The 16,132-nt window shown below is 49.0% G+C and overlaps 1 protein-coding gene across 2 annotated transcripts in view; it reads right to left on the bottom strand.

The window, feature by feature from the left end:
• Positions 1-16,132, bottom strand: part of URB1 (URB1 ribosome biogenesis homolog) — a gene marked incomplete at both ends in the record, with an annotated part of 75,799 nt that overhangs the window by 40,741 nt on the left and 18,926 nt on the right. For both annotated transcript variants that reach the window (XM_080696915.1, XM_080696916.1), the window contains 10 exons: positions 243-413; positions 1,164-1,302; positions 1,765-1,881; positions 2,460-2,579; positions 5,056-5,168; positions 6,987-7,103; positions 8,242-8,371; positions 9,054-9,227; positions 12,383-12,520; positions 14,666-14,861. In XM_080696915.1, coding sequence (XP_080553041.1) covers positions 243-413; positions 1,164-1,302; positions 1,765-1,881; positions 2,460-2,579; positions 5,056-5,168; positions 6,987-7,103; positions 8,242-8,371; positions 9,054-9,227; positions 12,383-12,520; positions 14,666-14,861 — 1,415 coding nt within the window. The remainder of the gene's footprint in view (positions 1-242; positions 414-1,163; positions 1,303-1,764; positions 1,882-2,459; positions 2,580-5,055; positions 5,169-6,986; positions 7,104-8,241; positions 8,372-9,053; positions 9,228-12,382; positions 12,521-14,665; positions 14,862-16,132) is intronic.

Below are 16,132 nucleotides of genomic sequence, written 5' to 3'. Positions count from 1 at the left end.
GGTATCTATGTAGCCAACAAACACAGTGTTCCAGATTCACCCCTCAAATGACCACCTACCCAGCCAATCTGAAGATCCGTGTGCTACACTCTGAGCTCTGCAGCCAGGCAGCTGCTGCTCTGGTGGGTTGAAACTCGCTGCCGTGGGCTCTCAGTAACTTTTCAGAGCCCTTGTAATCCTTCCCCACAGACCCAGCCAGCCCCATGCAGCTGAAACAACCTGATCCTACCCTACACAGGTACCTGCTTTGTTTTCTGTCCCAAGAAGCAACTTATTCCTGGCTTCCAGGGCCGCAGGGACCACAGCACTGAATGGGAATGTGAGCAGGATCATGTCTTCATTTAACGAGAACCCAATTTCCTCATCCAAGCCTTCGCTGCCCTCCACCAGGACGTCCACCATGTCGATCACATCTGAGACAGACGCAGGGAGTCCAACTGAGGCAAGAGCCAACAGAGGACCCCACGGCAACAACCACGCAGGGAGGGAAGAGCAAGAGAATATTTGCAAAAAGAAAAAGCAAACCTAAACTTCTCTCAGAGGAAAATTCTTACTATAACTTGATCCTAAACAGATGAAATTATTGCCTCTAAAGTCCTTATAAACTGTGGCAAAATGCTAGATATTCAGTTAAAGTGATAACAGGCTGAAGTTGTCTCAAGTGACGTGAGAAGCCCAGGAACTTTAACTTGGACAAACAAGCTAAAGTCTGAGAGGCAAAAGGGTGGGAGGGTTAAGCCCAGAGCAGAGCCAGGCTGTCTGGGTTCAAGTCCTGCCTTCGCTGTGTGAGCTTGAGCAAGTTACTTATCTTCCTGCGCCTCAGCTGCCTTACCTATATGTAAAAGGAGGAACATGATACCTTCCTCCCTTTGGGGTACTTACGAGGTTTGCATGAGTTCTGATTTGTAAAAAGCTTATGAAAGCCCTAGCACAGAGTAAACACTTCCAAATAAAAACAACCCAGCAAGCAAGTTCTACATACATTTCTCATTATATAAACAAATGAAAACAAACTTCATTTCTAGAAACTTCATTTCTTTGACACAAAGCAGCGAGGCATCTGTGCCTTGTCTGACACCCCAGTGCGATCCCCTTCCCGTCCCCGAACACTCCCTCGGGTGTGGTCCCCAGAGCCCCGCAGCGTGGGAGGGAGCGGTGCGTACCATCAATGTGGGAGATGGGGATGCTGGCATCATCCGAGTCGTGCTTCGTCGCAGCGGCCTGCAGAGTGCTGGCTTCCTGGACAAAGTCGGACGCTTTGTCTGTGTACGAATAGGGATTCGCCACCAATGTCAATAAAATCTGGGCATTAAAAAGCCAAGTGGAGAACATTCAGACGGTCACAAGTGAGATGGGGAAAAACAAAAAAGTCACTGGTCAAAATTAAAAACTAAAATGTTAACGCTGACACTCCTTAGGAAGAACAGTAATTGTTCGGCAATACTCTGGTTTTTTAACTTTCTGTTACAAAGTTTAATAAAACAGCTCCTATTAGTATACTATTCTTTTAATACTACATTTAGTATACTCTTATTCTCCTGTGCAGAAACAAATTCCTAAAAGGAAGCAAGATAGCATGCAGTAGCATATTCCCTTCCTATAGATTCTAAAACCTGAGTGGACCTGAAGTCGCCGCAGGATTAGAAGTAAGCTGGGACGAGAACGCTTCTGGCACCGGGGCACCAAGAACGCCTCAGCAATGCTGAGAGCAGCTAAGTGACGCTATCCGGAACGCGCTCCCCTACGGGAGAAACCTGTGCTTACACGTTCCAGAAACTGAATCACGGCTTCTTTGCTCTCTTCCGCCGTGTTATCCAGGTGCTCCAGCCAGAGCTCCAGCTCCTTCCAGGTGTGCTCAAACACGCCCGTGTCCCGCAGAATCTGAGTAAACAGACACAGACGCAAAGGTTAGAAGAGAAGCTGTTTTCTGCGTGAGCTGCGGCAGCTTCACGCCCCTCCAGCACTACACAGTGACCAGGGAGCACGGGGCAGTGAACGTGTCAACAAAAGGTGCGCTCCTGAACCTACACCGTCACAATGGCGCCCATTCCATGTTCTGTTTAAGACGACAAGAGGCACGGGGCTTATTGAGCCTACAATGTGCTACGCTTCCACTTTATCACATTTAATTTTCTCTACCACCCTGAGTTTCTACCATTCCCACACACCACAGGAAAACTAGGTTCAGAGAGTTTAAGTAATTTGTCCGAGGTCACCCAGGAATGAGAACCAGGGGTCTAGGAATCAGACTTCAAAGCCCACGTTTTTATGCTTCATCATACCACCACAAGAATGCAGCTATGTTTAAGACACACTAATGTAAAACACCACAGAACTTATTTTGAAATGTACAACGGCCCCAATACATCCCGAATTCAACAATTGTTTATTAAGCGCCCAGTGAAAGGAAGACTTATGCCAAACCTTTTCAGAACTAGAAACTGGTAGGAAATGCTCACTTTCATGATGAGGAGCTTGGTCGATGACTTCAGTTGTGAATGACTGCTGGCCACAAACATTTTCATTAATAAGTAAAACACCGATCGCTCTCCTCCAATAATTTCTGTGTCCGGGCCTTCCTAGAGTTTGAATAATATTACGTATTTTCAGTAGATATAATTAGATTTTCATAAAATTTTAGCATATAAATATTATAAAAATAACATGGGCCATTACTTGCTGGCTAAACATGCCTAGGACACTGCCAGGTCCTTCCCTTCATCCCATGTTTCACGACCACTCAGCAGGATTACTGTGCTTTTTTACACATAAGAAACCTCAGAAGCTAGGTAACCCATTCAAACCCCCGAATGGCACAGGAGGAGTCCTGACAGCAGGCACGGGCAGCCCTCTCCCCTGCCAGCACGTTCTAGGTCTGGATGTACTAATCACCTAACGCTCCTTCAACCTCAGAGTGATGGAGTTGCTAACCTATCCCACAGATGTGGAAACCGAGGTGCTAGAATGTAACTGGCTGTTTCCTGGGAACCAACGCCAGGGCACCCTGGCGCAGATGCGGTACATTGGTGGTTGTCGGTCCCTTCCGAGGCTCTGCTGGTGGCACTGCATCAGGAAGCCAGTACAAACACAGTCCACTCTTTATGAATAATTCATCCTCCCGAAAAGGCTTCTGGGCTTTGAACACATGAGAAATGCATGGAGCTCCAGGTCCCCAGCCGACTCCGCAGAGCAGTGTCATTCAGTACGCCCTTGACAACACAGAGGACCCTGGACATGGGCCAGCAGATGCATCTTAGCATCTTATGTGTGCAAGGTGGGCGCAGGACCTGAGTTATTGTCTAATACCAGACGGATGCTCTTTCACATTAAGAGGTCTATGTTCACTTTCCAACTAAGCCATCAAGACCCCTGGCTCAGCTTTGCAGGAGTGCAAACCCACGACCCCCGCTCTGGCTGCCTCTCTGGGAGGGGGTGGGGTTTCACAGCACAGCAGGAAGGCTGAGGGGCGGCTCTGAGGCACTGCCTGGGCCTCTCCTGGGCCCTCTGCTCGCCACAGGGCCTTGCAGAAGCGTTCTACAAGCTCTGTGCCCCAGCACCTTGACTTTACGTGGCGTGGAGAGAGTGACCGCACCAAGTTATCATGTGCAGCCTGGCACGTGGTGAGTTCTCCATGAAAGACATCCTCAGGTCTGATGCAGAGAACCTTAGAAAGAGGACCGTGGGAGACATACACAAACCCCACCGTCACAGCATTCTTAGGCCATCTAGAAATATTACTCGCATAAATACCAGCATGTCCTTCTACGTTACTGGTTCCATGTAAAAATCTAATATAAGGTGCCCAGGTGTGGTGGCGCACACTTAAATCCCAGTACTTGGGAGGCCGAAACAGGATTGCAGGTTCATGGCCAGCCTCAGCAACTTAGTGAGGACTTCTGCAACTTAGTGGGATCCTATTTCAAAAATAAAAATTATATAGGGTTGGGGTATAACCTGGAGATAGAACACCCCTAGGTTTAACCCCCAGTACAAAGTCTAACATAATATCTATGTCATAAAAAAAATTACCTAACTAGGCATGGTGGTACACATCTGTAATCCCAGTACTTGGGAGGCTGAGACAGGAGGATCACAGGTTCAAGGACAGCTTCAACAACTTAGCAAGACTGTCAGCAACCTAGCAAGACTCTGTTTCAAACAAAAAATAAAAAAAGTCTGAGGATGTACTTCTGCGGTAAATGTCTCTGGGTTTTAAGCTTTAGTACCGGGGGGGGGGGGGGGGGGATTATCCGAGGCTGGGCAGCGTGGCACACTACTATAAAATCCCAGTATGTGGGAGGCTAAGACCAGAGGATCCCAAGTTTAAGGCTGGCCTCAGGAACTTACAAGATGCTCAACATTGTAGGGAGACCTTGTTTAAAAATAAAATGAAATATAACAGGGCTGGGGGTATAGCTCAGAGGTAGAATGCCCCTGGCTTCAATCCCTAGTACCACTAAAAATAAATACATGAGCTCCTACACCTCACACGCAGACAATCTTGGTTTGGCCGGTCATTTCCCCCTTGCTGCATAGGAGTACCAGAGCAGCTGGGGCTTAAAGACACCGGAGAACGTGCTGCGTCCTGAGCAACATATAAGGTCCTAAAAGACATTACTGAAGACACACAAATCCTGCAAGCAAGATGTGCTGACAATTCCACCAGCCTCAACCTGCAGCTGGCTTGGTGTCTGTTCCCATCTGTCTTGAGTTCTAGGATGAGAATAAAAGGAAAGAATGTGCTCATTTTCTTAATACTTTTTTTTTTTTTTTTATGGTGCTGGGGATGGAACCCAGGGGCCTTCTACCTCTGGACTACATTCCCAGACTATTCTATATTTTATTTGGAAACAGGGTCTCTTAAGCCAGCTGAGGCTGGCTTCGAACCTGCACAATCCTCTTGTCGCAGCCTCCCAAGTGCGGGGATTACAAGCGTGCACCACCACGCCCAGCAACAAACACATTTTAAAATGACAAGAAAAATATGAGAGTCAGGACAAGAGCTAAAAGGCCAGCAGGTGAGCCCACAGAAGACTGGAGACCTCTGCCTCTTACCTGTGCCTTGAGCCACAAAAACTTGCTGGCGGGCAGCTCTAGGGCCACCTTCAGCATGTGCTGCTGCAGGATGGGCGGCACCTCCTCTCGCAGACCCTGCTCAGAGATGACACCTGCAGGGAAAAGTGAGGGAGACTGACAGAGTCACCCAGAAGTGGGGGCCCTGCAACCGCTGCCCTGACCAAAGGGAGCTGAGGAGGGATCCCATAGCTAGAAAGAACATAGGCCTATTCTGTCTGTTCCCTGTGTCCTGTGCCCCTCACGAGACTGCAGGACGCACACCTCCCTGACCTGCCTGCCCCAGGACTACACAGCTCCAACGAAAAGCCCGAATACTACTGTCCACAAAGCCCGTCCCTGCCACTCAGGCATGCTGATCTCGTCCTACCACTGGAATCACACACCTCCAGGGGCGGGCCTCACTAGCTACCGAGGCCTGGCAGCCCACCGCAGGAGCTCTGTGGAAAGACTGGGCTGCCAAGCCCAGGCCTGGGTCCTCGTCCTCTAGTCTGGTCTCTTCGTGTCTCCTTTGCTTGGGAAGGCTTCAGAGTCCTAAATGGCCACATTCTAACAAACTGCAGATTCCCACAGCAAAGAGAACCTTTCACCTTCGAATGACTAAAACACTAATTATGGCTCTTGGAAAGGATTATTTTAATTGCTTATATAAATTCCAAGAATTGTATTTTTGAGAGTCTTCTGTAGGCCCAATCATAAAGTCCACTTTATTAGGCAAACCTGCCCATCAAGGAACCATGACCAGACAAGCTTGTTACTTTTATGAGATGTGGTTTGAACCTGACTCACTGGGGTAAAATACAAGGTAACAAAGTGCCTCTGCACAAATGGGAAGGATGTCCATGTCCCTTCCCTGATGTCCCTTCCCTTCCACGAGGCTTTTTTTTTTTTTTTTTTTTTTTGAGGGGTGGAGGAGGAGGGCTTACAAGGATTGAACTCAGGTCATTCCATCTCTGAGCTACACTTCTAGTCCTATTTTTAATTTTTTTTATTTTTTAAATTTTTATTTTTTTCTGCAGTACTAGGAATGGAACCCAGGGGCATTCTACCTCTGAGCTACACCCTCAGCCCTATTTTTTATTTTTTATTTTATTAATTTTTATTTTGGTGGTACTGGGGGTGGAACCCAGGGGCTTTCTACCTCCGGACTATACTCCCAGACCTATTTTATATTTTATTTGGAAACAGGGTCTCATTAAGTTGCTGAGAGCCTCACTAAGTAGCTGAGGCTGGCTTCCAAACTGTGTGATCCTCCTGTCTCAGCCTCCCAGGAGCAGGGATTACAAGCGTGTGCCACCACGCCCGGCTTTTATTCTCTATTTTAAAACAGGGTCTCCCTAAGTTGCAGAGGGCCTCACTAAGTAGCTGAGGCTGGCCGCAAACCTTAATCCTCCCGTCTCAGCCTCCCAAGTACTGGGATGACAAGCGTGTGCCACCACGCCTGGTTCTATTTTTCATTATTCTAAAACAGGCTCTCACTGAGTTGTGGAGAGCTTTACTAAGTAGCTGAGGCTGGCCATGAACCTGTGATCCTCCAGTCTCAGCCTCCCAAATTCTGTGACTACAAGAATGAGGCCCCACACGTGGCTTCATGGGGCTCCTTCCTGCAAATACTTTGCGCTCCTGCTCCACTGAAAGGCAGCATTAGAGTAAACATCACGTGGTCGGCTTCGTGGGTGTCCATTCTCCTTCTCCATTCTCACTGCTTACACTACATGTTCACCTAATATTTACTTAAGGACCGGCCAGCTATTTTAAAAATATGGGTCTGAATAAAACTAATCGGGCTGGCAGACCAAGCACACTGGTAAACGGCCTGCTGCCTCCTGGCCCTGGCTCCGCTCTGGTTTAACAGCGCTTCCCTAGTCCCACTGGCAGGGACAGTGCAGCTGCCTGCCACCCTTGGCACCCACCTTTCAGGAGCTTGCTGAAGTCAAAGTTGTACTGCATGACCACAAGGGGGACCACTTTCTGGTAGAGGCATATGACTTGAAGCAGAACAGCTTTCAAGAGAATGGTTTCGGCATCGTCTGCAGCAAAAGAGAGCAGCTTGACTTAAGAAACACCCTTGGTCTTTGATCTCAATTTGGGAAGGAATAGAGCTGCATGGGACACCGTACCACGGCCAACCTCATGCTGACAGAGACAGCCGACGGATCCCCAGCGACTCGACTCAAGGAAGGCATCGATGCACTAAAAGGGTAAGACTGTTAAAGGACTTGGTTTTAAGATCTGCTTTGCTGCTGTGGTCTTAAGGGTGCCCGCAGGTTAAGGGCGCCCTGTCTCTGTGCTTTGCTGTCTTCATCTGGTGATGCACGGCAGGGCCCACCCTTGCAGAGCTGCCATGAGGATTCAAAAGGGTCTAGACATAAGATACTGTGCCCCCCAGGCCAACAAGGTCTGAGTCAAAACTTTTTTTTTTGGTGGTACTGGGGATGGAACCCAGGAGCCTTCTACCTCTGGATAACACTCCCAGACCTATTTTATATTTTTTATTTGGAAACAGGGTCTCTTAAGCCAGCAGAGGCTGGCTTTGAACCTGCGCGATCCTCCTGTCTCAGCCTCCCAAGCGCGGGGATTACAAGCGTGTGTCACCACGCCTGGTTGAGTCAACACATTTTAATATGGAAGAGACCATACAGACCACCTCTATTCACAGAGTAAGAGAACCCCTTTTCCATACTCACCTGCCCACCCAAAGACCAGAGCACATGGCATAAATCCTAGACTCCTTCCTTCCTTCCTTCCTTCCTTCCTTCCTTCCTTCCTTCCTTCCTGTGCAGTACTAAGGCTAAAACCCAGGTGCATTTTACCTATGGGCTACACCCCCAACCCTATTTTTGTACTTTATTTGGAAACAGGGTCTCACTGAGTTGCACAGGGCCTAAGTAGCTGAGGCTGGCCATGAACTACGATCCTGTCTCAGTCTCCCGAATGCTGGGATGACAAGCGTGCGCCACCACGCCTGGCTTCCTGAACACATTTCTAATGGACATTAAAACTTAATGTACCATTCTATTCTAACCTTCCCCCAAACAAGACAGGACATGGGCTATATTCAACTGCTAAAGGGGCCTTGAAACCGACTGGCTCGAGGAGCTTTAGGTAGGAGCACCCAGCCTGCCTGTCAGCTCCGTCCCGGAAAACAGCAGAGCCCCAGAGCCTCACCGCAGGGCTGAGCCGCGCAGGCAGCCGGGGTCCTGTCGCCTCGCTTCTTCCCTTTTGCATCATCCTGCTTTGTCTCTTGCTTCTTTAGTGACTGCCAGACCCACACGATAGTGTTCAGGTCCGGCAACACCTAAGTGGGAAAAAGGAGGAGGAGAAGTTGTAAACATACACAATGAAGAGAAAGAAATGAACTGAACATACTAACGGGAAGCAGAGCACAGAGGGGAGGCCGAGCGTGCATGTGCGTGCAACACATGTGGGCGTGGGTGTGTAATAAGAGACAGGAGGACAAAGTGCAAACAGGTGCCTGGCCTGCAGTATAATTTCCAGAACTGAACATACGAAGGCCGTGGTGAAAACGGGGCTAAGAGGAAAACAAACCCGGGGGCCTCATCACTGAGCCAGTGGAACCCAGGAGACTCCGCCCTAGGTCTTGGTTCCAGCTCTAGGGAACCTGCGGGCGCTCGCATAGGCGTGGCCGGTCTGCAGAGCCAGGCCCCGGGTCACTGTCCAGTCAGTTGCGTGTGCGGCCTGGGTGAAGGGAAGGGGCGTGACAATGGCCGCTGAGGAGCCGCGAGGTCCCCCAGAACCAGAACCCGCTGTTTCCCAGGAGAACACGCGCATCATCTCCCTTGCCCCACGACTTGCAGACCATGTTCTGAGCGTGACAAGGTGTGGCAGCTTGATCAGCGAATCCTCAGCACCGGTGTCATGGCCCTGACCCCGCTCTCCAACCCCGCGGCCTCCCGGGCGGCCCTCCTGCCCTGCCGTGCGTGGGGTGGGGTGCGTGGGGAAGCCGCGCCTGCGCCTGCCTTGCTTAGGGCTTCTCTGAAGAGCTGCACGAACTCTTCCATCATCGCCGCCGTGTACACGCCCGACGCCTGCCACACCTCTTTGTTCAGGCAGTGCTCAATTGTTCTTAGTGCTCTCTTCAAAATGAAGGAAATCAGGGAGAACGCTGTGCACCTCACCGACGTGCTGTCCAACTGAGAGAGAGAGTTAAGTCCACAGCTGCCTGAGGTGGATGGAGGGACAGTTGCCCAAGCCCGGAGTGGGCTGGCTCCGGCCCCTTCTGGGTCACCGCTAGGGAAAGTGGCATGTGGTGGCTGGGCTTCCCACGAGAAGGGGACCTGTCCCCCGACGTCCTCCGAGTCTGACCTCACAGCTGCCAGGGAAGTGGCTCCTAAGGCTGGAGCAGGGTGGTGGATTTTGCTCTTGTGGTCCTCTCTTGGGGAAGCCTTCTCTGACAACCACTCAGCTACTACAGACCATCTGCACTAACAGCAGAGGGCTCGCACCAGAGCCCACGGCCACTACTAAAAGCACTTGGTGCCAGGGAGGGATGGCAAGAAAGCACAGCAGATTCTTTGGCAGGAAAGCCCACCTCCAAGCTCAGTAAGAACACTGTGATTCAGAGCTGGTCTGTCTCCCAAAGGGTCAGGTGCTAAAGCTCGATGTGGAGGTAAACGAGGTGGCAGATCCCTTAAGGGGGGGCCTCGTGGAAGGTGCGTAGATAACGGGGTGCCATCCTCAGAAGCGATTCAGGCAGCTCTCACGGGACCCCAGCAAATTCCCAAGACAATGGGTTCTTATCTAAATAACAAGCCTGAACCTGCCTGGTCTCACCATATGGTCTCCCTTTGGCTTGTGGCCATTTCCTTTTCTGCCCATCCACCATGTTGTGACACATCAAGTGGGCCCTCACCAGAGAAAGGACAGACGGTGCAAGCCCAAGACTTAAGGCTAAATAAAACTGCAAGCTAAATGAACCTGTTTTCTTTGTAAGTACCTGGCTTCAGGTATTTTGTTAGAGCAACAGCAAATGGATTATGTAACAAGCAGCTCACACCACAGCTCAGACACAGTTTTCTCCAATTCTATTTAGAGGGTCTCCAGAGTCCTCACTGACTGCAGAGACCAAGTAAGATTCCAAAATCAGTGCTATCACCAAATAGAGGAAAAATCCCAGCCCTGGCCAGGGACGATGTGTTCCTGGCCATCAGCAGTGCTGGACGCTCTTGGTACAAGGAAGAAATACTGAGTCCCAGATCCCAAGCCCCAGGCCCAAGCCCAGAATGACTCAAGCAGAATGTGCATCTCCCCATGACAACCAGGCAATCCCTCATCTGTTACTGGATCTGTTACTGGAGGGCCTGGCTAAGGACACTGGAGATGTACAGTAAGGGAGAAATAACTAGGCCCTCTGACTTAGCTTAATAACCACAACCCCAGTACTATTAGCTGTGGTTTCACTTTATATGGACATTGTATACTTAAGTAGGACAAACAAAATGTCCTAAGCCAGCAGACTCCAACCTCATAATTTCTTCAAAAGAAATAAGTTCTGCTGGGCGTGGCGGCACACACTTGTAATCCCCGCGCTTGGGACAGGGAGACAGGAGGATCACGCAGGTTCAAAGCCAGCCACGCTGGCTTAGGAGACCCTGTTTCCAAATAAAAAGTATAAAAATGGGTCTGGGAGTGTAGCCCAGAAGTAGAAGGGTTTCCAGGAACCCCAGTACCACCAAAAAAGAAAGAAAGAAAGAAGTTCCTAAATAAGTGTTCCTATGGCATTCAGAGGGCTAGAAGCACAAAGCTCAACCAATAGCCAGAGACCCTCCTTCCAAATCCTTATTTCCCATTGCTAAAAAGAGCCAACTCTTCTTTCTGAATCTAAAATGTGTACTATTAGAAATCTTTGAAGCAACACTGTAAGAACAACAACAACAATAACATGATGATGATAATGATAATTCATAACTGCAGCCCCTAGATCCACTCATACAACTGGGTACCACTCACGTGAAAAGTCTTGGCTTTCTGGAAGGGCACCCAGGGATAGATCAAGGCTGGGGCTTGATGGCCGGGCCTGCACAGTATGGCAGTGGGCAGAAGGAGAGCTGTCTCTGCTCATGCCCTGAGGCACTCTTCCCAGGGGATGGAACGCCCCTCGGGAACAAGCCCTCACCCTGAGATAACAAAGCAAGAGAAAGGGAGGCCAGCCTTTCATCTTGCTTTCTGCCAGAAGAGTGAGCAAGAGGAGTGCTCACTGACGCTTTCCTTTCAACTTGACTTTCCTGCAAGTCCCTTGGGAAATATTGATGTCTTCCACAAAACAGATGGGCAAGCTAGCTGGGTCCTAATTTTGCATATGATGGTTTGGCAAATAGAACAAAAAACCTTTCTGCCCTGTCCCACACAGGCCTCTTCCTCTCCACTCCTTGGGTGCCGCACACACAGCACAATCTGGATGGGTAGTAAAAACATCCACTGCACCGTCTCAGGAGGCTACACCACTGTGTGGTGCCTGCGCTCACCACCACTGGGTCAGCTCAGGCCTAAGGGACACACCACAGTCGACCCTGTTCCTCCTGATTTCACGCTTCCCACCCTGAAGGACAGAGGTGCCCCTCCGCATGCCGCGTCTCCCAGGGAGGTCTCACTCCTGGGCTTAGGATGGGCTGGCAGGGTTCAGAACCCAGGCGTGGCAACAATCCATGCTCTCCCTCGTAAGCCCATGGAGCTATGGAGAAAAATGCACAGAGTCTCCAAAATGTGGCTTCAGATTGAAGTTGGGACCTTTTTTAATATTGATACAAAATTTATGTATCACTTTTTTACCCATAAATGTGTCCTCCAGGAATGCCTAAAAATAAATGTTTCCATGGAATTTTAATGCTATTCCTTTGAATAAGAAGGAAGGAAAGAAGAAAAGAAGGAAGGAAGGAAGGAAGGAAGGAAGGAAGGAAGGAAGGAAGATGGATGGATGGATGGATGGATGGATGGATGGATTTGCTGGCAAATTCCAGTCCCATCCAGCCCCAAATTCTGAACCAGTGAGATTTTAACCACTGAACCTCCCTTCCTGATCCTAAGGTTCCCATCCCTATGAGGACTAGAGGGTAAAGAGGGGCCTGAGGTCCCTACCACAGCCCTGGACAGAGCAGGCTCCGCTGCAAGGTCCTCTCCTGGGTGAGCAGACCTCTCACTGCCGGGCCATTTCACACCACAGCCCTGCCCTAGGGCCTCAGAGGCTCCCTGAAACAACACTCAAACACAGCTAGGCTTCTCATAACACTCTCACAGCACAGCCAGGGGGGCAGCAGAAGAAAGTTCTAGAAGTGGGACGACCCGACCTTACATTCAATGCTTGGGTGAACATGATCTTATTGCACACCAATGGCACTGTGGTCACCATCACCATGGCCAGGAGCCGCGGCAAGGGGATAAACTCTCTGGTCCGAAATGCCCGGGAAACTTCTGGCTGGGCCTCATAGATCTAGGAAAAGAGGAAGAGATCTGGTTGGTGGCAAAAATAAGTTCTAACCCTGAAGCTAATTGCAAAACCCAACAGTGAAGCCATTCCAATCAAATAATTATAATGATAAAAGTCAGATTCACCATGAGAGACATGGTTAAGATCATCCCCCAACTCCCCCTGTTAGAGACAAGTCAGAGCCAGGCGTGGTGGCGCAGGCCCGTAATCCCAGTACTTAGGAAGCTGAGACAGGAGGATCACAGGTTCGAAGACGGCCTCAGCAATGAGACTTTGAATGAGACGGCCTCTGAATGAGACTTTCAGCAACCTAGCGAGATCCTGTTTCAAAACAAAAAACAAAAAAAGTGCTAGGGGTATAGCTCAGAGGTAGAATGTCCCTAGGTTCAATGCCCAGGACCACAAAAAAGAAGAAAAAAAAAGACAAGTCAGGCCACTAGACTGGCCACCATCGGAGCAATGCCCTAGAGGGCAGAGCCCAGCCCTGGCCTGGGAGCTTCCTAAAACCTCCCATCAGTGCCCTACAAGGCAGATACATCATTGTTAGAACTGACCGTAGTGCCACTTACTAGTCAGCACTACACCAGACAGGACCTGACTAATCACGCCATCTTTTTAAAGCTTCATAACCGGCCGGGCGTGGTGGCGCACGCTTATAATCCCCGCGCTTGGGAGGCAGAGACAGGAGGATCGCGCAGGTTCGAAGCCAGCCGCGCGCGCTGGCTTAGGAGACCCTGTTTCCAAATAAAAAAATGTAAAAATAGGTCTGGGAGTGTAGCCCGGAGGTAGAAGGGCTTCCAGGAACCCCAGTACCACCAAAAAATAAAAAAATAAATAAAGCTTCATAACCCCTGTGGAGGAGGGATATTTGACATTAAAAATAAAATGTGTCTAGATAGTAAAATTGGCTTCAGTGAGGGTAAGTAAGTCCCCAAAGAACACAAGGATCATCAGTAGCCAACTAAGGACTCAAGCCGGGCTGCAAAGTCCCAAAGCTCCTAGTGCCGGGGAGAGCACCACAGCAACCTCCACGGGGTGCTGGCCACAGCACCAGCCATCTGCCCCAAATGGGAGGCAAGGTGTAATCTCCTCGCCTGGAGATACGCATGGGTACCGCATGCATAGGTACTCAGGAGAATTTAGAGAATACATGAATAAAAGCTAGCATTATAGATCATGCCAGGTCCAGAGTGAGGCACAAGAAACCAAACAAGGCACTTCACCACGAGGCAGGCCATGGATCAGAGAGGGAAAAGCTCAACTGAGCTAGGTGGTACTGCCAAAAAACATGTGGTAAGGACAGGCCGAGCATCCCTGATCTGAAAACCTGAACTCTAGAGAAGCTGTTTGCATGCCAACACAACACTCAAAATTTTTATATTGTGAAGCAGTTCCGATTTTGTAAATTTTGGATAAGGGATGTCCACCCAGTAAAGTCTATAGAAATATTCCAAAATCTGAAAGCCTCTGGAATCTGAAAACACTTCTAGCCTCAAGCGCTCTGAGTGAGGGTGTTCAAGCTGTACCTCCCTGGTAGGTGAGGGGACCATGGCCTCCAGGATGGGAGGGGGATCAATGCACACCCCTTACTGCACACTGTTCCAAAGACTTGAAGCCAACTTTAAAACCTAGATGGCAGCGAGGGTCGCATGCCTGTGATCCCAGCACTTGGGAGGCTGAGACAGGACTGCAAATTTGAGGACAACCTCAGCCATGTAGCGAGACTCCCAGAAACCTAGTGAGACCTTGTTTCCAAATACAAAAAGGCCCGGGAGGGGGTTGGGGGAGCTCAGAAGAATGCCCCCGGGTTCAATCCTCAGTACTACAAAAAAAGAAAACATTTCAAAAACTATTCGGAATTTGGACATTTCACTAATTCTGACCTAACTGCACTGGACACAGGCTGTGCTGAGACTCAAAGTAACAATAAAAATGGGCCCAAAAGATTCAAAAGGAACAAACCTCAAAATTTAGCTCAGTGAAAAGCAAAATGCATATTAGAGGCCAAGATCACCCCAGTGGCATCTGAAATGTCCCTTGTGTCCCCAGTGGGAGGTAGCTACCTTCTGCAGCTGACAGATCAGAACGCCTGGCTCTTCCCCAGCTCTGCCCGCCCCAGCGAGGACTGCTGAGTACTGTGCTTCTCACCTTATTTAACAGTTTGATATTATTTAGCCAAGTGGATTTCATTCTTGGGAGAAAGGAAAACGTTACTTCCTTGAAGTATTTGTTTAGCAAGTCCGGGCAGACCTTCAGGATTTTCACCACCAGCTCAGCCACCAGCTCATCCTCGGGGGCAGTTTTCAAGCCCAACAAGAAGTGCAAGAGCGTCAGGTTGCCTCCTCTGTTGGGGACAGAGACAAGAGGGAAGGTCACCGGGGAGACCTCGAGGCAGGCTGAGAGCGGAGCCCTTCTCAGAGGCGCCGAGTGGGTTCCTCAGCCCCCACCAGAGGGCTTTCATTCCCCTTCCCCACCCCTGAGGGGCTGCTCTGTCCTCTGCTTTGTCCTCCTCCCTTCTCTATTTTCCTTCTTCCCTTCCTCAAGTTCAGTTTGACTTCTAAATCCAAGAAGACAGCCATCCTCTCGACCGGCCTGGCCAGCTTTGGTCTGTCTAAAAGTTACGGCTGCTGTAAAGAAAGGGCGAAATCAGCGAGGAGGAATCCCTCCCCAACTTTTCTTTTCTTTCTTTGATCTTTCTCCATTCAATTTAACGGGCATCTATTGAATAATATATTTATAGAATAACATCCTATGCCCCTATTTATTTTATGTTTAACCAATACATGAAAACATGAAAAATATACTTGTTAATGGGGAACCATGTAATGTTTTAATACATGTCTACACTGTATGTGTTTAAATTAGGTTAAACATATTTATCTTCTCAAACATTTAGTATTTCTTTAGGATGTAAACGTCAAAGCTTTTCTTTTACCCTCTTCAAATTTCACTTTGAGATTTAGTAATTTCTTTCTTCCAACTACATACAAAAAAGCATTATGTAAGCCGATCATGGCAGCTCATAGTTGTAAACCCAGTACTTGGGAGGCTGAAACAGGAGGATTGCAGGTTCAAAGCCGGTCTCCACAATTTAGTGAAGCTCCCAACGACCTAATGAGACCCTGTTTCCAAATAAGAAATAAAATCAGGCTGAGGTATAGCTTGGAGGTAGAATGCCTCTGGGTTCAATCCCCAGGACCAAAAAAAAAAAAAAAAAAAAGCATTACACAAATGTATATATGTCTGTATGAGAGAAAGACTATACAAAATGCAGGTAAGGCCTTATACTCTGAAAAAAATGTAGTTTTCTTTTTTTAACATGAAGTACTCATGAATTACCACTTGGTTCATAATGACATCAAATTAGTTCTAACTCAGACAGCACAAGGTCCTTACACACATCTTCTGCCTTCTGTTTCTAGCTTATTTCAAATTCCCATATCTTCACTTAGCAGCAAAGTCAAGAAGCTAGTACAGAGAAAAGTCCGCTGTGGGAAACATTCAAGACACATCCCCAAATGGGCCAAGCCTCAGGAGTGCGAAGATGGGAGCGGTGAGAAGCGGGAAAGCGTGCAGTAACTGCCGCAGGCGAGGGAACAAGCCCAGGATCTACAC

This window comes from Muscardinus avellanarius, assembly GCF_963383645.1.
Source record: "Muscardinus avellanarius genome assembly, chromosome: 5".
Lineage (NCBI taxonomy): Eukaryota > Metazoa > Chordata > Mammalia > Rodentia > Gliridae > Muscardinus > Muscardinus avellanarius.
Note: the sequence above shows the minus strand (reverse complement) of the source record. Positions and strands in the feature narration are given on the sequence as shown.